The 25,499-nt window shown below is 36.5% G+C and overlaps 1 protein-coding gene across 1 annotated transcript in view; it reads right to left on the minus strand.

The window, feature by feature from the left end:
* MUC6 (mucin 6, oligomeric mucus/gel-forming) overlaps window positions 1-19,108 on the minus strand; it is a 62,611-nt gene extending 43,503 nt beyond the window's left edge. Inside the window, exons 1-17 of the mRNA XM_040558129.1 lie at window positions 19,021-19,108; window positions 17,793-18,033; window positions 16,074-16,200; window positions 14,820-14,907; window positions 13,561-13,670; window positions 12,089-12,296; window positions 8,866-8,988; window positions 7,783-7,903; window positions 6,788-6,926; window positions 6,522-6,626; window positions 6,079-6,151; window positions 5,663-5,800; window positions 4,355-4,516; window positions 3,199-3,293; window positions 2,436-2,568; window positions 1,278-1,527; window positions 41-93 (exon numbers count right to left, since the gene is read on the minus strand). Coding sequence (XP_040414063.1) covers window positions 41-93; window positions 1,278-1,527; window positions 2,436-2,568; window positions 3,199-3,293; window positions 4,355-4,516; window positions 5,663-5,800; window positions 6,079-6,151; window positions 6,522-6,626; window positions 6,788-6,926; window positions 7,783-7,903; window positions 8,866-8,988; window positions 12,089-12,296; window positions 13,561-13,670; window positions 14,820-14,907; window positions 16,074-16,200; window positions 17,793-18,031 — 2,164 coding nt within the window. The 5' untranslated portion in view covers window positions 18,032-18,033; window positions 19,021-19,108. The remainder of the gene's footprint in view (window positions 1-40; window positions 94-1,277; window positions 1,528-2,435; window positions 2,569-3,198; window positions 3,294-4,354; window positions 4,517-5,662; window positions 5,801-6,078; window positions 6,152-6,521; window positions 6,627-6,787; window positions 6,927-7,782; window positions 7,904-8,865; window positions 8,989-12,088; window positions 12,297-13,560; window positions 13,671-14,819; window positions 14,908-16,073; window positions 16,201-17,792; window positions 18,034-19,020) is intronic.
* Window positions 19,109-25,499: the final 6,391 nt, after the last annotated feature.

Here is a 25,499-nt window from a genome sequence, read left to right on the forward strand (position 1 = left end):
AAAATAATATGTTATAAAGTAAGCCAAATCAGACCCATACCTGCAGGATTTTGAGGTTTGCCAGTGCAACTGAGCCTCCCATTAACACAGTAGCTAGGGGAAAAAAAAAAAAGAAAAGAAAAAAGAAAAAAAAAAAGAAAAACTAAGAAAAAAAGAATTTCAATGCAGTTCTCTCCTAAGAAAGAAATGCAAATTTTCTGCAAAATGACAACTTCTTTTTCACGACTGGAAGTGTTTCATTTGTGTTACTACCACCTCCCCAACCTCTAGAACAGAACATGGATCAATTTGTCCCTTTTTGCTTTTAGTATATAGTAACATCAGTTTTGAAAGTGAACGGTGGGCCACCTTGCTGTTTGTATACAGCTGTACAGATGTGGTTGGCAAAGTCTCCTACTATCTTTGACTAGGAATAATCAGATTTTACCTATTATTTTCTAATTTTCTAACATTTCCAAGCTTAAGGTTTGTCAAACATTTTCTGTTTAAGAATCTCTGCATTTTCGGAAGTGACAAAAAAGATACCTTAAAAAATAATCCTTTGCTATTAAAATAATGGAGACCATACTGCTTTTGGCTGGGATGAAGTTCATTTTCTTCATAGCAGCTTGTATAGTGCTGTGTTTTAGATTTGCGATCAAAATAGTGTTGGTAACAAACCAATGCATTGGTTTGTTATATAGCTGGTTTTACATATATATATGTGTGTGTGTGTGTATTATATATATAACTGCTGCTGAACAACCTCAAGACCTTCTCTGTTTCTTAAGCTGCCCTGCCACCAAGTAGGCTGGGGGTGCACAAGAAGCAGGGAGCAGACACAGCTGAGACAGCTGACCAAAGAGATATTCCATACCATATGACATTATGCTCAGCAATAAATCTGGGGGAAAGAAGGAAGAAGTGGGGACAGATGGAGTTATGGCATTTGTCTTCCCAAATAATCACTGTGTGTGATAAAGCCCTGCTTTCCTGGAAATGGCTGAATATCTGCCTGTTGAGGGGAAGTAGTAAATTAATTCCTTATTTTGCTTTGCTTATGCACACCACTCTGCTTATTAAGTAAGCTTATTTTTGCTTATTAATAGCAAAGAAAGTTATTAAACTGTCTTTATCTTGATCCATGAGTTTTCCTGTTTTGCCCTCTGATTCCCTCCCTCATCCCACTAAGGAGTGAACAAGCAGCTCTTTAGTGTTTAGTTTCTTACTGTGGTTAATCCACAGAGACACCTGAAGACATCTCTTCATTTCAAATTCGTTGATCTTTAAACACTTACCAGGTAATCCCACCACTCATTGTTGACTGATCAGGTAGGATGTACTTCCTATCTTCTAAATAACAGGGACAGTGAGATTTACGAACACACTCGTTCTTGTGGTTCAGATACGTTCCTTTAGGACAATGGCAGCCTTCAATAGGGATGTCAGTTGGATGACATTCCAGGGCTCGGTAGGAGAGTGACAAGCATGTCCTGTCGCATGCCTGAGTGTTGTAACTGAATGTTTGATTGCCTGTACAGGGAATGGCTATAAAACAGGAGAAGAGTGTATGTTACACTTCATTTTCTTATCCTCTTTGCTGTGAAAGATCACTGCACTCAGAGTAAAATGCCACATATATTCTGTCAATAGCTTCAATGCTTAAGGCTACCTATTGCTTCTTTTCCTGAGGATGTGGAGCTGTAGTAAACAGTATTGCAGAGCAGGGCTTAACAACAGCCATGTGGCTGTTTCAAAGTTTTTTCAAGGTTAAATATCTTATTGCCTCTTTGTGTATCTTGGAATGAAATAATGCAGAAGGAAGCTTTGCAGCAATACCAGTGTATTTTTATACAACTGTGAAACTTGTATCAATCTCTAAAATGCAGAATAGCCAAAATCACATCTGCAACCAGTCTTTCCTTGTTCTTCCTAACCCTATGACACAATATAGCTTTATGTGTATATTCCATCACTTAACTATCAAGTCCTGGAAGCATCCACATGCTTATCTTAAAGCATGTGAATAAACTTTTTGATAAAAGTCTTAAAATAACAGTCCTTTTCTGAAACAGACTAGCAGGGTATTTGTAAGTTGGATATCTGCTAACCCACTTCTGCTTTCTTCTTTTTTTCTGTCGATTACTTTCTGCATTACTCTTAAGATGATTTGGACACTGCTTAGAATATTGTTGTATCATTTATGATTTTTTGTTGTGTTCTGACACATTTGTGAAGTCACCAGTTCATATGAATGTGGCTTTTATATATACTAGTTGGTCTGCTTAAACAATATATAGTTATTTTCTAATGACTGATGTGGTTTTAAAATATGTTCTCATTCTTTCTCAGTTTTTGTGATAGAAAATTAATGTTTGATTCACTTAAATGGAAATAAATAGACCTGTATGCATGCAATAATCTGATGGCTGACCTGAGGTTGTTCAGTTACTTACTGCAATTGTCCATACTGTCTCTCCAGTTTTCAAGGATTAAACCCATCGAACTGCATGTTCGTGCATATGATCCCAGAGCAGAACAAATATAAGGGAAGGTCTCTTCGTAATTACAGGCTTGGTAGACACATCTCTGAAACCCAACACATGGGAACTATTCTGTTAGTGGGGAGCAGACATTTGGAAGTGCTAAACATGCTGAACTACTGAGGTAACTCAAGCAAAACACATATTATTGCATAACTAAAACTGATGAAAATGATCAGGTTAATTGTCTGATTGATATGAAGAAAACATGCTCAGTGCCTAGAAGACACTTTTGTATATTCGCTGCTTTTCAATTTTAATTCTTAAAATGTTGGCAAATGTAATGAGCTCAATTACGTACCAGGGAAAAACAATACTTTACAGAGTTAAAGTTTTTGACATGGAAAATTGCAGCATAAGCAAAAAATTTTTCTTATTCTTAGAATCATAGAATATCCCAAGCGAGAAGGGATCCACAGGGATCATGGAGTCCAACTCCTGGCTCCACACAGGACCACCCAAAAATCAAACAATATGTCTGAGAGTGTTGTCCATATACTCTTAGGGATGAGATTGGCAGTCTATTGTCAAACAGTCTTCCAGTGTAGTGGAGACAAAAACATGCTTGTTTCTTAGCCTCTATGCATTGCTGATCCCAATGAGTGGCATGTTATATATAAGCACAGTCTGGTCCATATTTGGATGCCCTCTGTACTCCATGTATAATAATTCCTACCTTGTAGAAAGGAATGGGGTTCACCACAGTATGGCACTTCTCGAACACTGTACCTTTCTTTGTAAGAATGGAGCAATGAGTCTCAGCAGATATTTCTAAGAAAAACAAAGCCATGGACATTAAACACCAGTGAAAGTTAGGAAAAAGAAAAGAGTAGGAGATTTTGCCCTGCCAGTTACTGAATTAGAGGCTTGGAAGGGATCTCAAAGGCTCATCTAGTCAATAACCCTGCCAAGAAACACCAGGAATGCTTACATTAGTGTTGACTAACATTTGACTAACCTATTACTGAAGACATCCAGTAATTCAGATTTCTTAACATTCCAGGCAATCTGTTCAAATGCTTTGTTATCACAGAAACATTTAAGTTGGAAAAGACCTTCAAGATCATCAAATTCAACAAACAAATTATAATGAGTTCATGATTAGAAAATTTATCTAATAGAAAAACTGAATATATTGCAGATTGTGTCTTATCTTTTCTACCAGTGATGCAGAGGGTACTATTATTTTCTTTTTAGCAGATTTGAAAACTACTAAATCTCCATTCATTTTTCTCCCTGTTAAATTCTCCTTTTAGTGTATTTGTCCCCTTTTATCCTTGGTCCCACATTCTAGACCACAGATTATTCTTGCTGGCCTTCTCTGGACTCCCTTCCTATAGCTGGTTCTGCTTTTCTCAAACCATAGTTTTATTTTCTAACAGCAAAAGTAGGCATGCTACCCTAGCTGAGCTGTTGGCAATGATGGATTGAACAAAAGGACAACTTCATATGTCTTGCAAGACTATAGTTTAGCTCAAGCAGCTCAGTTGGGTACCTTTTAATACCAACAGCTGTAGAGACTTGAGAAGGTAAAGCCTGGATTTCAGATACTGTACTGCTGAACAACAGTCTAAGACATTCACGGATGTTACAATTTCACTGGAAATGTCAACAAAAACTGTCATGCATTATCTCAATCCCAGATCTCTAGAATGAGATCTAGTGAGTTTTCACTAGATGTATATTCCACAAATCAGAAATGCCTTCTTGGTGACAGAATTTGTGATGTTCAATTGTCTCAGCCTATGCTTCTCTCAAATCCTCTTTGGGTTTATGGAAGTGGCAGACAAAGCTAGCTGGAGAGATCAGTTACAACTGGATCATCTACTTACTGTTCAGTTGACTCAAAGCACAAGGGTCAGTCTCTCTCTCTAAAGCAGGATTGCAATTTCCTGCCCTCCAGGAATCTACAAACAGCGAAGCTGTTCCTTCAGTAATATCCATGCTAGTCATGAAGTCATCTGTAGTGTCTCCGTTGTAATTGCCACACAAACCTAGTAACATTAGAAATGCAAGAGATGAGTGAACACCAAAAACTGTGTACACAACGGTCATTCAATGTTTCATTCTTCTACAACAGTGAAAAAATTTTGTCAGAAGTTCTAGATGCATGTCACTGAATATTTTAGGTCAAGTAGCCAGAGAATCTTGATTACGTATGCATTCAGTCACTAAGCCTCTCTCTAACTTCTCAGGTTAACATTATCCACTTCTACTCAATGACACCAAATGTACTCAATGACACCAATCTACTCACAATCTACAAATCTACTCAATGACACCAAATCACACAAAAAGTTTTGTCTTGTTTTTGGAAAAAAATATTTTCAGTGGTTTTAAACTAGAAAAAAGAGAAAGGTCATGAAATACTTTTGCATGTTTTCTTATGTATATAAAATCTTTAATGACAAGAATATACATTTAGACTTTTTTTTTTTAACATTCAAAGCCTCTCTAATTCCCCTCAGAAAACTAGAATGCAGGTTGTGCCTTTGCAGTTAATGTTGCTGAACAATAAACACAGACTGCATCTAATCGTTTTACTGGCCCTTCTCTGGACCTGCTCTCCAACAGGTCTGTGTCTCTTTTGTGCTGGGGGCCCCAGACCTAGATGTAGTACTTCAGGTGCAGTCTCAAGAGAGCAGAGTAGATGGGGAGAATCACTTCCCTTGCCCTGCTGGCCATGCTGCTTTTGATGCAGCTCAGGATATGGTTGGCTTCCTGGGCTGCAAGTGCACCTTGCCAGCTCGTGTTGAGCTTCTCATTCACCAGTACCCCAACATCCTCTGCAGGGCTGCTCTCAATCCATTTGTCACCCAGTATGTACCAATATTTGAGACTGACCCGACCCTGGTGCAGGATCTTGCACTTGGCCTTGTTGAACTTCATGAGGTTCACATAGGCCCACTTCTCAAGAACATTATTATATTACACATGAAAAATGTCTCCCATCAAACTCCATTGATTATTTTTAAAGTTGTCAGGGAAAAATAAATTCTTAGCATACCTGTTTCCTAATGCAGCTTTTTTTTTTTTTTTTTAATCCAGAGAAGAATGTTTATTCTTTAAAGGCTGAATACGGAGCTTTCAAAATTACACTCTGTACATTCTTTCCTTCACATGGGGACTCAATTTCTTACCCAGGGTTCTGCCTTTGAACTGTGATCCAACTTTCACATAGGCCTGGAACACAGGTGATGTTTGAACTAGAACTTCCAGATCAAACACTGTATGTATTTGAATGAACATCGAGGACTGTTTGAAAATAGTGATGTCTCCTAAAAGGATAAGAATATTTTTAAATGGAGATTTTGAAGCATAGGAATACTGCTACAGTAATGATTTTAATGCATATATAAATGTACTAGCATTCTGTCTATACATCTTTTCCTTCCACGTACAACTTTCCACAGATGGACAGGTGCACAGAGAGAGATTTTAACCTTCCTCTAAAACCACTGCTATTGGCAATTGCTAGAGAAAGGAAGCTGGGTTGTGTGTTGTAAAACAGATATTTAATACAATTCAGATTTTACTTATAGTCCCTTTTCTTTACCTGATCTGTAAGGTAGCCGTTTAAGTTCATCATCATCAGTAAGGAGCTCATTCTGAGAAATCACAATTCTGTCCTGTATGAAAAGGACATGGAATCAGAAGCAAATAGCTGTACTGATGGTATTTACATTTTTCTTAATTTTAGCAACTGTATTGTCAAGGACCTACGCGATAGGAAGAGACTGATTCAGGCTTTTTCTCATGTTATTCTATACTGCTTTCAGTTTTCACTTCGAAAATATTGTAGTTTTCTTCACAGCAACTCTAATTCCGTAAGTTGATTTGGCAACACAGATCTTTAATGTGTATGCATGCACTGGAACTTACGTATAATATCTTTTTCCCATAATTTTTCAGCTCAGGTTACTAGCAATGACTTTACATATTTATCTTACTATCCTGATTACTGAAGAGCTGGATAGAACCTGTGGAGGGATTGCTTACCTTCGTAGACAGGTAAATTATAGCACTAAGTGATGTTTCAGAATGAGAATAACCAGACTTTTCATATACAGCCATTAGGGTTCCATTGTTTGGAAGGCTTGAACTCTGAAGGAAAATAAAGAAAAGGTAAGTCTGTCAGAGTAGAAATTATTCGTGAAACAAATGCATATCATAGAAACACTCAGCTTGTGTTCCAAGAAGATACTGAAGATAGACTAAAAATATATTAATTTGATTTTGTGTGTTTCTAGATTTCAGGAAATTACCTTCATAAGAATATAAGTGCAAACTCCATGGAACCTGTATGATCTAGAATCAAATGTGGTAACAAAGGAGCCTCCTTCCAGTGAACACCTTCCAGGGCAGGGCAAGTCTTTGCAATTCCATTGACCCATTGTACATTTACTGAGGAAAAAAAGAAATTTGGTGTAAGGTTATTCTCATACCAGGTCACTGTTTATCAGCAAAGAGAATTTGATTATCTGTTCCGGAGGTTTTGCTACAACTGAACAGTTGTATACACTATCTAACATATGTATATAAACTGATTTTTTATTTCCGCTATTTTGAAATTTTTCTTCACCTTCATTCTAAAATCTCAGCTACTTGCTAGTGGTGGTAGATATAATTTATATCACTTTTCCCTTCATACTTTCCGTGCTTTGATTTTCTGTGTGTAAGTATATAAGCTGAAGTTGTTTATCTGAATTTAAAGCTGCTGAACACTGGTATGGACTGCTATACAATTTGCTGAATGGATTACCCATGAAAAGCGCACTTACTGTTTTAGTTCTGAGGCCGCTTTCCAGTATTTATCCTCAACTTTATTTATCCGAATGATGACAGCAAGAGAAGTAACACAACAAAAACATCATTCTGCATTAATATAATTTCCAAATTTAAGAAATATTGTCTTAAATAATTATTTTCTGTTGCAGAACCAAAATACAGTTTTAAGGACTGATTTGGTGATTAAAACTGCTGAGATATCCAGAAAGAAATATGTTTTTGATATTTGTTTTGTACTAACTAATTTTACCTCCACTTTCATAGGACGTAATGTTATTGTTTGTATGGCCTCCTTCAAGCATTTATATTTCTACAGATGAATCATGAAATAAGACATGTACATCTTAAATTAAAAATCTGTGGTTTGTGACACTCAAAGAAGGTGACCTCTGAGATGATTTCACACATTTGCAGCTGTCTTCAGAAGAGTTAGGATACATTTTTCAGTCACTTGGAATCCGTTGCTACTCACCACGTCCTACACGCTGCTTTCATTGTCTCACCAGGAGCGTATGTTTCCCCATTCAGCATACATGGGCACTGATTAAGGTGAACACATGTTCGATTCTTTGAGATGTCATCAAGAACAGTTCCTGCCAAAGAAGGCAAACAACAGAAATACTTTTCTGTATCTTTACTTAACACTAAAGCTATTATAATTTGCATGTCTTCCAAAATCAGCTTGCAAATGCTATTCTTGCACAGCACCTGCCTATAGAGACACAAGCTGCAGGAAATTTTCCCTTAACTAAAATAAAACTGACTCTTTACAAGTGATAATGGAGTTTGGCTAATTTGTTACATAAAAGTGCAGATAATTGTCTTCATTTGAACTTAGCCTGAAGTAACACTAAGCTTGAAGTTTATTTTTTCCAAATTTCCTCTGTGATGCTCTAACTAGGTTGGGAATTTTGGGATGGACACATTCTAGTTCCTAAGTCTAGTTTTAAATGTGTATCTCAAAACATGTTACTTTTCACTGCTATAAACTGACGATAACAATGATGTAAATACCCATATCACAATAACCCTGGCGAATATTTCAGTTCCGGAAATTCAGTTCTGGTTTCAGCTTCAGGAAATAATGAACATGATAGTCATAATTACAGTTTTTCTATGCTTGTTCATCTTGAACTACTTTAAAGGGGCTTTATAAAATGCCTGTAATCTTGCAGAATTTCTCTGAGGTACTCTGCCTCTTGCTGGTACTCTGAAAGGCTAGATACCTGTTTAGGAGAAGAAATGAACTATATATTAGTCGATTTACATTATACTACAGAAATATAAAAAGGCAGCATATAATTATCCCATCGCATACTATGGTCATCTGAGGAAAGTGCTTTTATGACTATGTTCTAGCAAATAGTGACCAAGGATCTTTAATGACCATGACTACTCAAGACTCCAGTTAAATCATGTTCTCTCAGAAATGGCAGTTCTAGCAGCACAATGCCAGTTTACTGTTTAAGAAGTCTATTCCATTTAACTATAGATATATGTCAAAAATATTTGCATGGGTCTTTTAGGTCTTTTATTATGAATACAGAAATGATACCTTCTGGACAAAAGCAGCCATAGGTACAGTGACTGGAACAGCTGTATTCTGGGTTGGAACAAGTTTTAATACACGGAGAACCACATTCTTCGTAGATCTGGTTAGCAGAACATTTTCCCACAGCTGCAACAACCAACAGTGTAAGTATTAAGGCTTCTAAAGTATAAATATAGAAGAATCTCTCATCTGCCACAGAGGATGGAGAAGACCTTGTGATTACTGGCATTAATGTTCTGTTACCCCACCTAAGTACTCAGTTCATCATCGGAATATTCATCATCATCATCATCATTCTAGCCTTTATTAATTTCTCATGACAGACTTATTAGAAAATCCTTTCAGAAGCCTGAAAAAGTTTCAGAAGTAGAAGCTTGAAGAATAGCAAGCAGGTAAATTAAATGTTCACAGAATCACAAAATATCCCAAGCTGGAAGGGACCTACATGATCATTGATTCCAATTCCTGGCTCCAATACACAGGACTACCTAAAAATTAAACCATATGCCTGAGAGCATTGTCCGAACACTTCTTGAACTCCAAGAACTTCTGTGGTATTTAAAGGACTTAAAGAATATAATTCTTTATCTTCTGTATAGTTTCTGCTTCTCAGACATTATCTGCTTTTCAGAATTCAACTATCTAGCAATAATACTAGGATATGGAACTTAAAATATATGTTTTATTATGTATTAAATTCAAGCAAAGATTTTTCGCCATCTGAAAGAGGAAATAAGTGAGGTAGGGAAAGGGGGTGTTAGAGACAAGGTTGACAAAGAAACAATTAAAACTAAAAAGTTCATTAACTTTGTATGTTTGGAATTTATTAGCAAATTCAAAGTTTCTCAGCTTCATTTTTGGGAAAAAAAAAAGGGGGTCACAGTCACTACCTGGCACTCCCCTGCCCCTTTTTTTTTCCTTCCTTTTTTAGCTTTGCATTCTATCACTTTACTACCAGTCTTTGTAATGGTCTGCTTATGGTTATATGAAAACTGTTGTGACTTTGACAAGACTGTGATATTATTTTACTGTGATTATTAAGAATTATTGTACAGTTCTGTAAATTTATATAGTGCCTTACTAATATTTATCAATGTCTACAAAATGCCCTGAAGAATTTGTAATTCTGAAGGTTTAAAACCTATTGCAGACCAAAGAAAAAATAAAATGAGTTACCAACGTATATAAGAGGGATAATGTTGGAGAGGAAGAGAAGAAAAATTATTTCAGAAAGAAGGGCATATTAAAGATTTGGGGATAATAATGGAAATGAGTATGGAAAGTTTTCAGTAAGAAAGAGGAAAGAATGAAAAAAATCTCATTGTTAAACAGAAAACAAAAAATGAAGAGCCACGCCAGCACATATAAAGATCAAGAAGAAAACGGAAGAAAACAGTATGGGAGATGCAGGTATGGCAAAACGACACAAGGCCTTGAAAGTAAAAACGGGCTTTCACTATTCTTATGCTAAAATCATAATGGTAGCCAATCTCAAAGATTTTCTCAAAAGAATTGATATTTTCAAGGGGTAAAGAGAAGTATGTTCCGATCAAAGCAATTTATTTTTACCAATTGGATATAAATACATATAAAGGATAAATACAAATATGATTAAATAATGTGTTCTTGAAGGACAATATGACGTTAAGCTTGGTCATTTTGAAAGTTCCTCTTTATTGGCATGAGCTGTATCTCAGGCAGTTTAGTATGTGAATTAGTTTAGTATAATAACATCAGTTTCAGTTACTTTTGACTCTTTTGTGATCATAGTGATCTTTTATAAAGCAATGAATCCTGCTCCATAATACTGACTATAGATTTAAGTTTCAGGTAGATCTTGTAAAAAGTGAATCAGAACTTTGATAACAAACAGACATTTGAAAAAAACAAAAGTGTGTCCAGTCATGTACAGCTTGGAGAATAATGGAAGATTTGGTTTCTATTTGCTTCTGTCCTGGTTTCAGTTAGGACAGAGTTAATTTTCCTCCTAGTAGCTGGCAGGGTGCTATGTTTTGGATTAGAATGAGAAGAGCACTGATAACACGCTGATGTTTTAATTGTTGTAGAGCAGTGCTTACACCAAGCCAAGGACTTTTCAGCCTCTCTCTGTCCTGCTAGCGAGCAGGCTAGGGGTGCAGCAGGAGCTGGGAGGGGACAGACCCAGGACAGCTGACCCACACTGGCCAAAGGGGTATTCCATACCATCTGACGTCATGCTGAACAATATATAGGGGTGGCTAGCCGGGGTGGAGGGGGGGGGGCCGACTGCTCGGGGATAGGCTGGGCATCGGTCAACGGGTGGTGAGCAATTGCATTGTGCATCACTTATTTCGTACACATTATTACTATTAATACTATTATTATTATTATTGTTGTTATTCTTTTCCCTGTCTTAATAAACTGTCTTTATCTCAACTCACAGACTTCACTTTCCCGTTTCTCTCCCCCATCCCGGAGAGGGAGGGGGGAGGGTGAGCGAACGGCTGTGTGGTGTTTGACTGCCAGCCGGGCTAAACCACAACAGCTTCCCATCAGTAATTGTAATTAAGAAGGCTGAACACCTGAAAATGGGCTACTGAAAAGCTGTGAATAAAAGGGCTATAACAATTGCTAGAGAAAAAGTTCAAACGCTTCAGGGCCTATTTAAAAGTTGTCTCTTTTCACTGGCTAATTTACCAAGTAGGATAATGAAAGCACTATACTAAGAGAGAATAGCCTCCTGTCAGAAATTCAACTGTTTTCACATGGTGGATATTTCCCTCCTTTATGACATTAATCTACATCTAGGAGCTACTTTTCACACTTCCTCTTTCTCCTTTGAGATTTCCATGCTTTCCTTCTCAATGCCCTACCAAATACCACTTTCGTTTTTTTAAGGAAATATTTTCTGCTTGATTTATGACAGAAGAGACTTTTCTATCAGTCGATTTTAAATTCCAGTTAAGAATCATTCTCCCTCTATGTAATACATAACAAGGTTAAGTACAATCCATATGAATATGCATAAGAACTTCTTTACAGTGAGGGTCACAGAGCACTGGAACAGGCTGCCCAGAGAGGCTGGAGAGTCTGCTTCTCTGGAGCTATTCAAGGCCCACCTGGATGCTTCCCTGCTCAACCTACTGTAGGAAACCTGCTTTTAGAAGGGGTTGGACTTGATGATTTCCAGAGGTCCCTTCCAACCTTTACGATTCTGTGATTCTGTGAATAAAATATCTGCACTTACAGCAGAAGTTTTCAGTCCTCCAGTTGAGCACCACTTGATGGGACATAGCACATTGCCTTGAATACTCTGACAGCGTAGAGCAAGTACAATTCTTTTGTCCTGGCTCACTGCAGTCCTGCATATCAAGCTGACAACGAATGACAAACCCATCCTTTGGCACACTGCAGGTTGGTGACACCAGGTTAAATAGCTGAGAGCAGATCATGGCCTAAATAAAAAAGAGAAAAAAAATGTTCCTAGTAGTATTTTTCCCATCTGAAAACCACAACAGGAAATCACTGCTAGCTATGATTTTGCTGTTGCCTTTTTTGCCCTTTCTCCCCCTACAGTTTTGTAATATGCATTTGGCTTAAAACGCATTACAAGTTCACAAATGAAAGGGAATATAAATGTGCTGTATAATAGAAAAATCTTGATATGTTGAATTAGTTCCACTTCTCATTAAGTTGAAAAGTAGTCATTATTTAATACCATCAATCTCCCTATGAATGGCTGAGAACATTGCAGTATGTTGTCTCATGGTGATTCAGTAGGGATAGGAATGTGTTCCAGGACAAACATCAATATGCGGAGATATCAACACGCATTCTCCATTATGCATGCAATTGATAACTCTGTATTGCCTCTGATGTTGCCTACTGAAGTTTAACATGTCAAAGAGAAACAACATAAAAAGGTTAAACCTCTCATCATTTCAACAGAAATTATTCACCAGATCAAAGTAATTTTCTCAGTGTGAATACAAGTAATATTGGTAAAGCTGTTCTTCACAGGGCTCAGGACACAGTCTGGTCCTCGCAGGACCCACAGAAACTCCTGTTCTCTGTGGAAATTATGATTTGAATTTCCTTGGTCAAACAACTTAAGAAGATCATCATACTAAATATGACTCGGTTCTTGTATCTGCAAATTCTAAGAAATGTAAGCCCTTTGTTCTTTGCTGCTACCAAGCGCCCTTGGTCAAACCATATTTATATGGATGCATCATGTTTCAGGTATGCTGATTTTCTTCTCATATAGGACTGGAAGTGATACAGTTGATAGTGGTTGACCCTGTTGTGAATGGTGTTACCTGGCAATATGTTTAAAGTACTATTGAATGTCTTCAAGTCTGTACAGCTTATAATGTCAGGTTATTAGTTGTTCAGTACGAAGTTCATTAAAGCTTCACTGAGTTCCATGAATTTCCTCTGACGACCTGCATCGATTTTCAGAAGGCTGTGAGCTGAATGCTGGTAGATTTACATGAGTGATATAAATCCAGCTTCAGTAATGCCCCTGGGCCTTTTTTGAAATTTATTTTGATGCAAAGAACTCCTTTCCTTTACTGTATCATGCTATACAACTTCTAACTTTATCCATTTTCATGAAAGTGGGTTTTATGAAACTGTTGCCTCTCTATTGGTAGTATCTAATTTGTCTTTCCATCCCTGTTGAAAATCTTGCTACAGAAAATCCAAGATCTTTCTTACGTATTTTTTGTGAGGAATGGTAGGGATTGGTATCTCCTCAGACAGGCAGATCTCTGATGGATCATCCATTTTTTGTAATGCAGCAAATTTGTATGCATCCAGCAATTTACCTGTAAATTGAAGGGTTATAATTTGTCAGGAGAAAGCCATGTGGATTTATTTGTTGTTGTGATGTAGTAAATCCAGATTATACTCTTTGGCTGTAAAAGGTTCTATTAAGTCTAATTTCTGATAACAACTAGCTCTTTTGCCCTTTACCTGCAATCTATTCAGTAAAGCATATTTTTACCACCTTGATCATCTCTCTGGGCTATTACCTAATTTAGCACATCTACTACCTTACAAGACAGCAGCTGCTACTGTTTTTCTGGCAATTATGCAATCTTTTGCCAGCTACTAATTCATGCCTCCTTACCCCATCCACTATTCTAATAACCCCCTAGATGTGGGGTTAAACTCATTACAACCTGAAGAATATCGTAGCCTTCTCAGAACTCTTTCCTGCATACAGAACACTGTACTGAACTTGGCAATATTAATTTAGTTTACTGTGCAATTTAGTGTCTCCAAACTAACACTGTAGGTCATTAGCAGTGTGCTACTGAAGCAAATCTTTTGATCATCCCTTTAGTGTTTAGTGTAATTTGGTTTGCACTGTGGAGTAGCCTCAGCATACAGAGTTGCTTTCAGATGAAAAACTAGAGGATGTGCTCCAGAACCATGGGTAATGAGCTCCAACTGCAAATGGACATGAGTACAACAGACCAGATTACAGTGAGCCTGAAGCAAACCCCCTGAACCACAGATGGAGTGGATGTTAAATCCCTAGCACCAACTAGTTTGTTCTAAAGATCCACACTTATTGAGACACACTATTTGTTAATATCCTTGTCCACTGTTCTTTTTGTTACAGCCTCATTCTTGCTTCTAACTAATGTAATAATTTCACCCTCTTATTGTGCCTTGCTATGAACCTAGACTGCCCTGAAGGTTAGGTGAGACAAAGTGTGATTCTTACTACCTCTTCCTAAAAGAGACTCCTTACCACTTGTCTGAGGAACCTGTAATATTATCACCATAACAAGTAATAGTGCATTGCATAACTGTATGACAGATAGGTTTGTTGTTGACCTACGACAGTGTTTTACTCAATCCTAAAACTGAGTGAGCAGTCAGAGTAATGTAAGTACAGCATTAAATGTCTATCTTGACTCAAATTAATTAGATCTCCTTCCATCTGACCTGCTCTTAGATCTTACCTTCACTCACAAAGTCATTTAGTTCATAACCATCATAATTTCCACACATTCCACAGGTTTTTCCCATATACTTTTTTTCAGTCAAAACCTAAAATAAAATAAAACAAAACATTTATAAGAATTGCACTAATCAGAATAATCTGCACAGAGTTATCTTTCTGAAACAAATGCAGTTCAAGAATCCAATTAAAGGAGTTCCTTCTCATTAATTTCAATGACTTGACTGAGGGGAGAGTTTTGGAAGCAGTAACTTAATTTCCTGATCAGCACATAGTACCTGCTGTGATTTTATTTATTTATTTACTTATTAATTTAATAAAAGAATAAGATTCTTAGACATTTGCAGGAAACTGAGGGTAGGATAATATTGTAAGGAGCTGAAAAGAAAAAGAAAATTTTCCTTTTGTAAGTTTGTTGACAGAGCACGAATTCCAGGTTTGTTCTCTTAAGAAATTGAAGGTTACAGTAAGAAAATCTGTTTTCAGAGGAAAGTTATTCAGTTATTCTTGCTTCACTGTCCAGAGTACAAAATATTGCTACTGATTACAATCAAAAAATTATTCTGAAAATTTTATATCACAGGAAACAATCTGACTGTATGTAGAATATGGTATATACCTGTCACAGAAGTATTTCTTGTTGTATGTGTGACAGCAGTGGTGGTAAATCTCCCAGACATTTATTACACATTAACCTGTTTTAGCAAATTTACCAATTCAAAATAGTCTTTTGTGGCATTAGTATCACAGCTCAGGCAGAGAAAACTTACTCTCTTCTCTAAAATATATCAGGCATTTGGGGGCAAAATATGAAAAGATTCAGAAAAAAAGACAAATACAAAGGAGCTCTTATGAGCACTATATGTTTGTAAACAAAAGATGTCCAGGGGAAGCACGCTGTAAATAACATAACTATGGCATACACTATTAAATTCTACAGAACTATAAATTACTTCAACTTCCCTTTAGCAAAATATTTAAGCTATTGGAATAGACTGATGAATGCACAGAATTGAAAGAAATGTCCACAGATCTCAACACTGGTGGCTTTAGTTACCCACCAATGCTGGAAGTGAAAGGAACATGTAGGCATAAAAAGCAAAGTTGCTTATTTCAAGGTTAATGGATGAAACAGGAAAAGAATACCCAAAAAGTGAACACAGGCAAAAAGCACCTATTAAATCTAAAGAGAGCTTGTCATTCCAGTAAGTCCATGAGAATTTTCTATTCTGCTTTACGAAAACATTTTACTAACCATGAGATAGTCCTCATTGTTCCACATGACAACTAGCTCCATCTCCATCAGCTTGGCCACGAGGCGGATGCTGCGGCCGTAAGGGGCTATTTGAATTCCGTTGCTAGCATAAGGCAACTTAATGACACTGTAACGAGGGAGAAGAGATACCAATTCTCTCATACCTCTGGTGTTGGATGTCTCTTTTTAGACATAATACACATTGTAATCCTAGTATTTGTAGCAACAAAAATAGAGTTTTTCTCCTTTGTAACCGTAACATTTCAAGTCTGCAAACTAACAAGGTTAAAGAAAATCACAATGGGAATACTGTAGCAGAATTAGGTTTTCAGCCTTGCAGCTGAATTCTAACATCACAGAGCAACAACATTAAAGAACAAACTTATTTTGCTAAGTACTTGGTAAATATCTGATGCAATCACAGAACCGTTGGTTGTATGGGTCCTTGTATGGTTACCCAAGCCAACTTCCCACCTGAAGCAGGACTGTCACTGACATTAGGTTTAGGTTGGATATTAGGAAGAACTTTTTTACTGAAAGGGTTGTTAGGCATTGGAATGGGCTGCCCAGGGAAGTGGTTGAGTCACCATCCCTGGAGGTCTTTAAGAGACGTTTAGATATTGAACTTAGTGATATGGTTTAGTGGAGGACTTGTTAGTGTTAGGTCAGAGGTTGGACTAGGTGATCTTAGGGGTCTCTTCCAACCTAGATGATTCTGTGATTCTGTGATTAGCCAATGTCAGTCGTGTTCAGTTGTGAACGCAAGACAACAATTTAAAATGCAGACCGCTGGGTTAGACCTAGAGATTTCTATATTTCTCCTGGAAAATAAACTAATAGAGGACATTCTTCTAAATACAGTTTGCTAAAATTAATATACACCTGCAAGTCATCTTTTTGTGCTGATGTTTATTGTATTTAACCAGGTGAGTATAACAAAATACAGACAACCCATAGGCAGCTATTTCCCATATCTGCATGTACCTACAGAACAAAAAAAATCAATGCTGCCTATCTGATAAAAGTGCTGAAAACTTCCTTGGATGAGTGTTCTTGTCTGGGAACAATTTGTCTAGAAGAATGAGTGAGATGGAACCCAAGGGTTCCCATCAATTCAATTCCTCAGTAAAACAGCTGTTTTCTGAAGATGGTAACCCTTGGATAACATAAACAGTCAGTGGTCTCATACACAAGAACTTCTTTGTAAGCCCCTCCAATACTTTTCAGTTTGTTGAAACAAACATTTGTCAGTTTCTCTCGTACCCTAGATACATGTTACCCTTTAGCACAGAAGGCTCAGTGTTACCCAAGTCTCAAATCAAATAACCTCTACGCATAACATAGGAATTTAAATATTTCAGTACCTACTAAAGCATATAAACTGTTTCAGCTGTGCTTAAAGTAGAGACTTAAGCTCTTGTAAGCACACTAGTATTAGTGAGGAGACCACAGTTTCAATGTGAGAACTATTTTGGTTAGAAAACTGTTTTGGTTAGTTTATCCCTTTGCCTATACAAATGTACTCTAAGTTTGATTCAAATAGCTACAAATGAAATACTTTAGATTCTAGAGAACGCGAATGCTTGATAGGAAGAAATGAAAGTAATCTGTGTTAATTTCTATAATTTCATTAATTTCTGATAGGCTTCTGTACTGAAACTGCTATATAGCTCCTTGTCTTTTTTAAACACTACTTCCCCTTTCATCTCAGTATCTTACCCAACACTCCTGACAGAAATGCTGTCTTTCTCAACAATGATGACAGAAGGTCCCAGCTCAATAATGATCCTTGCAATCTTTTTGTCCAGCCCACGGCGGAACTGAACGTTGAAGTCTGGGCTGGATTCATCGCATACAGTTGCAAAGATATAGTTGCAGGTCCCAGTGAAGTCATACTGGTATTTATCAAAGGTTGAAAAGTGCCCTCCACCCCAGGTAGAACAGGAATCCTTGCTCATAACTATAAACGAGAAAGACAGATTCAGGTCTCCCTACAGAACATTTATTCAGTCTGGTTGCCATTTCAAACATACTAGCAGGAAAATCTAGTAAGTTTCTACCCAGATTAATTATGTGAACAACATGCTAGTGACTTTTCTGTAACCTCAAAATTTTATTTCAACTCAGGAAGCAAAACAATTGTTGGAGTAAGAGCAATACCCTTTCATTGAATGTAAGCAAAACTCCCTGGCTTCCTTTTAGCTTGGGAGACACCATTCCATCTCCTTCTTGGGTGATATAAAGGTTTACTATCTTGTTGCAGTCTGCTCAAACTGTAAAGGCAACAACTTGCTACTGGAGAGACATCTTAGCATCTCAGATACACCACTTACGGGGCTATCTATGGCTATCTAAGCGTCATGAATCATTGTACAGTCAGATCATTAGATATCCAAAGACAGTATTCAAAGCTCCACTTTAAGTCCCCACTTTTTCTGCTCTCTTTTTGTTTGACGAAGTTCAAGCCAGCTTTGTAAATACATGGAATGTTTTAATCACTTTTCATTTTTAAGAAGTAGTCACTATTTGTCTGAAGGGACAGCTTAAAGGAGGTTGAAATGAATCATAAAGGAGAGATACAACTCCAGCACTTGATGTGTTACAGACACTTCTATACCTACTTAAAGCACTTGAGCAGTCCCTCTGAAGCTGAAAGAACTACTGAAGTAAGTAAAATCATATCTTTTGTTATGTATTTCCAGACTTACATCATTGCTTTTCATTGTTTAATAATTTTGCTTATGTAGTTTTATTAAGCACAGGTATCTTAGATTATATCTTTGAAGCTGAAACTATCAGGTAAGTTTAGCAAAGTCTACCTGCAGTTTATATTCACTGTTTCAAAGCTGAAACATGTTTTTTAAAGAGTGATGTAATCTCTGCAGAATGCTACTATTTTTATTCAGGTCGTGTTGAAAAAAAAAACTGTTTTCCAATGAGCTGTTACCTGCTGGCAAAAAGTACTCCTCTTCCACACTTCTGTGCTGTCCAGAACGTCTAACTGGAAAATAGGAATTGGCTAATTGTTATCGTTGATCCTTCTTGTTCAAACCTAGCCAATTCAGAGCTGTGCTTAACTGATACTGACCAACAAACCCCAGCTTTCTCAGAGTGTGCCAGGGAATGATTACGTGGGGTTACACAATGGTCAGAGTGCAATAGGTGTTTGTTTCTATACATAAAGGAGTGCCTTCAGAATGCAATTGATTTGTTTTTATTTAAATCTTATCAGAGAAAAGTAATAAATGGGAGTGTGAATAATTCAACAAAGCCTAAAATGAAATTATATATATTGTCTTTTGAGTTCAGTTTTTATTATAGCGATATCTAGGGATTTTCTTTTAATTTGTGTAGATCTGTGCCTTACTCTTCATCTTGTTTTATGAACTGACAGAAGACAGGGAATAGTTGCTGAATTCTTTTAATTGTTTTTCCCTTTAGCATGAACTAATGTAGATTTCCATACAGCTTTTCCATGCACAAGCTGAAAGAGAATTCACATAGCACAAGCCACTCTTTGCTGCTTTGGCCTAAAAAAATGCCTCTCATAATAAGCTTGAATTTTATATCATTCTTTCTGGTTGTTCTACACCTCTGCAGTTTCCCCAAACTAGATTATGAATTTCATTGTCAACCACTGAAATGCAGGAACTTTAGGAGTACACAAAGTTGCTTTTTAACAGCATGTACTAGAAAAGCACCATATTTTAACATAAGACGTGAAGATCTTAGATTACTAGGAAGAATGTCAGTAAACAGAATATGGTGGAAAAAATGTTCAGAATATTAGAACTGATACTCATATTTATTTCAGAAAGTGTGTTTTCAGAAGGGTTATATCCTTCTCTATCCTGTCTTAGCAGAACAGCACCTCATGTAAAATACAGTCTATCATCTCAGCAAGTTGATACGTGTTTATTCTTTTCAGAGTTGCTGAAAACTAAATGTTTAATGAATGAAATGTAAATTCAAAGGTCGGTGCCTCACATTTCTTGAGAACATATGAAGTGTTGCACTTGTTCTTCCCAAGGGTTGATGTAGATCAGTATTTTCTTTCCAGCAGTGATCTTTAAGAGACTGCCCAAGGGAACAGTACCATCAAGTCATTCACATATAGTTCCCTAGGTACTTTCTCAGTCTCCAATTACTTTCAATTTGGGGGATTTTCTGAGGCAACTGGAATTTGTCTGCATATTCCCTTTGGACTCTGGCTTCAAGTACTTATTTCAGCCTCCTCTTTAACCCAAGTGAAACTTCTTTATAATTGAAAACTGAAAACACCACTGTTGTCAAAAGATACAATTTTAATTATAAATTTAATTATAAATTAACATCTTAATTATATCAACTGTTGTAAAAACAGTTCTGATAGCTAACTATTTTAGTAATTAGAATTATAATATACTACTTTGCGCTTTGGCACAAATATATTACCATCTTTCATAGTTTTTAGACTCAGAAGGAGTAGCACAAATTTGCAGTAAGTAGGTGGCTGGAGTTAACATTTAGAGAAGATGACGCATGCATACAAACTTTCTTAGGAGTTAAGGGGGAATTTTTGTGAAATTAATCAGGACCCGTGGCAACAATAGCTGCAGTTGAATGTTGGAGTGGAGATCTGTCTGGATCAGTGGATACCCTGATACCCTGCTGGCTGCTGGCTACAGAAGTGAGGAAGAACAATTCCATATTCTGATCCTTCACTTGTGCATAAATTTGTTGTAATCTGCAATCTTTAAAATAATCTCATAGACTTAAGTCTATATGTAGAATCAACTTTCTCACTTCCAGGATTTTGGAAATGATTCAAAAGAATCAATTTCCTAAATTCTTAGATAATATTAGACAGTGAACAGCAGAAAGGAAAATCAAACAGATCACAAAAACAAATTCAATAGCAAATTTCTAAATTTGGATTCCATCAGTTGAAAGTCACTATAATTGCTCATAACTACTCTATCCTTAGGAATCAAACTCAGTGTGGTGGACCACAGCATTTTCCAATTAGTGTCAAACTTACCGTAGCCAGATGAAACATTTTACCACCTTTTTAATAGGCAAATACTTCATTTATAATTTATAAAATTAATACTTTAAAACAAATGCTCCTTGCAGCAAGGCAAGGACTTATTTTTAATATGTGTTTTGTACAATGCCTTTTGCAATATTGAACTGTAGTTGAATGCAGTTTTTACTCATATTTGCAACATGAACATTAAGTAATAGGTCAGACACTTACTTCTTTGCAGAGTTTCTTTCTGTTTTTGGAGAAAATACTGGGGCCAATAATTTCCTTCAAAAGCTGTAAGGGGAAAAACAATATAGATAAATTGTCCTCTAAGCACAAGGAATTTTCTTTACATTTATTTTGCTTTATTCTAAATATCATACAAGTCAAAGTAGGGGCAGCATATACAAATTGTGTCTTGACACACAAATCCCAATGGCAATTCTAGTGGAAAACCACATACTTCAGCTTGTAATAGAAAATTGTTCTGCAAGTGATAAAATGTTAGCAAAGGCTGCCAGAAATCCTATGTAATATGGGATTTCCTGTACTTAAGCCTCAAATCCTGTGTTCCTTGTTAAAAATAACATGAGATAAATCTTTTTGCATGTTTTTTAATTCTTAGTCCACCATCTGGGCAGAAGCAGTGGAGGGAACAGCCAAAACTGGGAAAAATATGGAAAAAACAATGTCCCATGTGTTCTTCACAAGTATCATGGGATTTGCAGCTGAAGAGTGAGAAACCCCCAGGCCTAGTTGCTGCTTTAGCTGCTCTTGTTCAGGCAGAATGATGAAAGCTGTTACCTGCTCCCTTCCACATACCTCTTTACAGTCTGTCTAGTTATGAAAAGCCAAGGAATATTTAGCAAATGTGGAGTAGTGTATGATCCCTTTTCTGTCACATAACAAGACCTCCTGCATGTGCAGAACAGCAGTATGTCCTTATACATACCCACAGGTTCTCTCTACTGGCAGCTTGCTTTCTGCCAAGGAAGTAAGAAGAGTCTAAGATGTTGAAAAGGGCTCCTACAGCCCATCTATAAGCACCCCTCCCTGGACGGGTACACAGGTAGTGTATGCAAGGAGCCAGCTTTCAGACAGTCAATAGCTGGATGGTAACAAAAAAAAACTGTAAGAAAAATGACCCGGGCATGCTTCAGAAATGTGTTACTCATTGTTTAAAGTTTGTCAGGTCTGGTATTTCTTGGATGGTAGAAGCAAATATCCTGTAGAAAGCACATAATTATTCATTATATGTTTAGAATCTTTTGCAACGGAGAAAATATGAAGGTATATTATGACAGAAGGCTTCTTTAATCACAGACACCAGGCCAGGTCCACACACATTTATATAGAACAGCTCTGCAGGGTTCTGTTGTTTCCGTAAGGAAACACTGAAGAGAATAAAAGCCCTTATGGAGCTCCTCAACTGTAACAGACTCTCTGTGCAATTTCACACTGCACTGTTGAATGTGAGGTAATATTTATCATATGGTATACAGCATGCTTCTTTGTCCTTACATGTTCCTAGTGAGCCATGCATTACAGTTAAGTACACTTCAAAGAAAAAGAGAATGAGTTTGCATGGCTGTTGAGCAAACATTATCATGTCATTAGTTGTTGTATATTTTGGACCCCTTAAGTTTGATACTTCCATTTTTTCTATTATTGTTCTACTGTTTCATTATAATCCAATCTATTATTGTTGGATTAACAGTTTTGCTATCACTGCAGTTTAATCCCAAACTACAGACACTACATTCAAGGGGTTTATGAGTGTGTAAAACCACAGGATATTTGATTTACAAGAATTGGATGTGCCTAAAGCATTATTTTAAGTGAAATTTAACTAAAGAGCTTGATGTAAAACAGTAAGTCTAAAACTTTATGGGCAAATATTTTGGATGACAACAAGCATTGTATTGATTTACAAAGCTTATTTGTTAGCTGTTCAAGCATAAAATTTGTAAATCTAACCATGCCAAACTGTTGCAAAATTTTACAAATACTCCAGGGTTGGTATTTAGATACAAAAAAAGAGAGAGAGAGAGAGAGAGAGAGAGAGAGAGAGAGAATGTAATAATTATCCCAGATTACACGTAGGTGTGCAAGGTTTACATTAAGAATACCTAAGGCTATGACATCCACCTTAATATTTTGCTGAAAGAATGGCCAGTAAAACAAATACAGAGCCATGTGCTGACTACCCGCCAATCTGTCCGCATCCTGTCAGATCAATTATTAAAATAATTACAGTACAGTAACTATTCTAAGCATTTATGTTCTTTTTCTCACACTTAACTCTGGGGAGATTAGTAAAATCATCCTGGCAAATTTATTATTCATTCACAACCACGTGAAATGGTTAATAGCATAGATGCAGAAAGTGCTATCGCCCCATGTAGAAGATACACCTAGCAATGGCTTTTCCATTGAAAAAGCTTTCCTGGTAGTAAATGACATTTCCAAACCACTGAAATGATCCTTACTGACATTTTACTATAAGTACTGTATTGTCCTTTGAAAAAGGGGATGATTTTCAGTTGACGTGAAATACTTCATTTTGAGTTAGTTCAACAGAACTTTAAACAGACCTTCAATTTTCCTAGGCAAAGGAAGTTTTAATTTCAATTCCTACTTTCTTCTAGTTGGCTGGACTTCCTTGAGACTTCAGTCTGGCAGAGCACGGTTTCTGTGCAGGCAGCCTGTCTCTTTCTTTATAGGAATGTAATCCAGACAGGGAACCTGACTTACTGTGAAGAAATAAGACATTTTGATCCTATCCCACAGTTAATATCAGACATCCCTATGGGAAAATAGAATTTGATGTTGTAATAACTTACATCAAAGTATTTTATATCAGCTAAATGTATGAAAACACAACATTTTGATTTGATGAAAAACATTAAAATAAAACCTTTTTTATATCTCAAAACAGAAACAATTGGGGAAGTCTGTTGTTTAAAGGATTCCATTTTTATTATCTCTTTGACCATAAAATAAATAAATAAATAAAATGTTGAAATATCAGAAATTCTGGAAAAGAAGTGAAGAGGTTTAAAATAAATTATATAAATCTAAAATGAAATTTAACAGCAAGAGCAGCGTTAAAGTCATAGCTGTATTACCAATAATCAGCTGCATGTATTCATGATTATTCCTCTTCAATATGAAATTGTCTCTTGTGATGCACAGTGGCTGAGTAGCATAAATTGAGGTAACTTTCTGGTTACATACTTAGTACATAAAAATACCTGGACTGTACATAAACATCTATTAAGGATCCATGCACAGTTTCAACTATTGAAATAGTTAAAATGATGAAGTCACAATGTAATCAATGATTTAGCATCTATTTAAACAAAAGCTAAAACTAACAGCTTTAATCTGGTTTTAAATGTCTTCTCTTTTCTTTCTTTCTTTCTTTTTAATTAGTCTAATGCACGTTTATTGCTTTTTTGAGTTATCAAGGGAAAGAGGAAGTAGGTTTTCTGTCTTCCATGAGACTTCACATCAGAAATACATGCTCTTACAATGAATTTTTACATTTCTAGTTAGAGATAGACTCCTGATGCAGAATTTGGATCCATGAAGAGAAGAACCGGAGATCTTGCTTTAATTTAACTCATGCTAAAGAGACAGGACTTGGATCTATAGTTGGAAACAATGACTACCCTGCCTGTTTGCAAATTTTAGAACATAAAAATCAACCTCTTATGGTCCATATATGCCTCCAAAAATGGTCAGATTTCAGAGCTTACTTAACAGAATTAAATCTATTTGTTTTCACGGTCTCAAACATAGCATGCTATTTCACAGCCTAAGAATGTTGATAGCTCCCAAAGTAAAAAGACTGCTTTGCTACTACACATCCTGTTTCTAGATTTTTATGTTTAAATTCAACTGAAGTTCCATCCTAGACAACACAATCCTTTATAAGGTGAGGCCCTATTTACAATTGCTAACTTTATGAAGAAAGCCTGGGGTTGAGTAGGGGTTTATAGTAATCTTCCAGCCGATTGTGAAGATTAATGCTTATAGTAATATATCTACTCACTTAATACATGAAATCATGTACATTAAAAACCTGCAGGCACTGGCATTTGGGGCTAGTACCCAGAGTTCAGGTGCTTGACTTGGTCTTGGTTACAATGGTGCTAATAAAGTGAATGGAGTTAAACTTGATTTATAACAGTATGACTGAGATCAGAAATTGGCTCTGAGAGTTTACAAAAGGGCTCAGTTGCTTTTTATTATCTAGTGCTGCAGTGATTTAAGAGTAATACGTGCCCTCAAGCAATTAGAACTATATGGTCCATTAAATGTAGTAAAAACAATACAGAATAAATAAATTTAACTTTGTTCAAAGTAAAGCAAGTGAAGAATGCTTTTTAGCAGCTTGCAACATGTTCTTGAAA

The sequence above is a fragment of the Cygnus olor genome, chromosome 5 (genome assembly GCF_009769625.2).
Source record: "Cygnus olor isolate bCygOlo1 chromosome 5, bCygOlo1.pri.v2, whole genome shotgun sequence".
Taxonomy (NCBI): Eukaryota; Metazoa; Chordata; class Aves; order Anseriformes; family Anatidae; genus Cygnus; species Cygnus olor.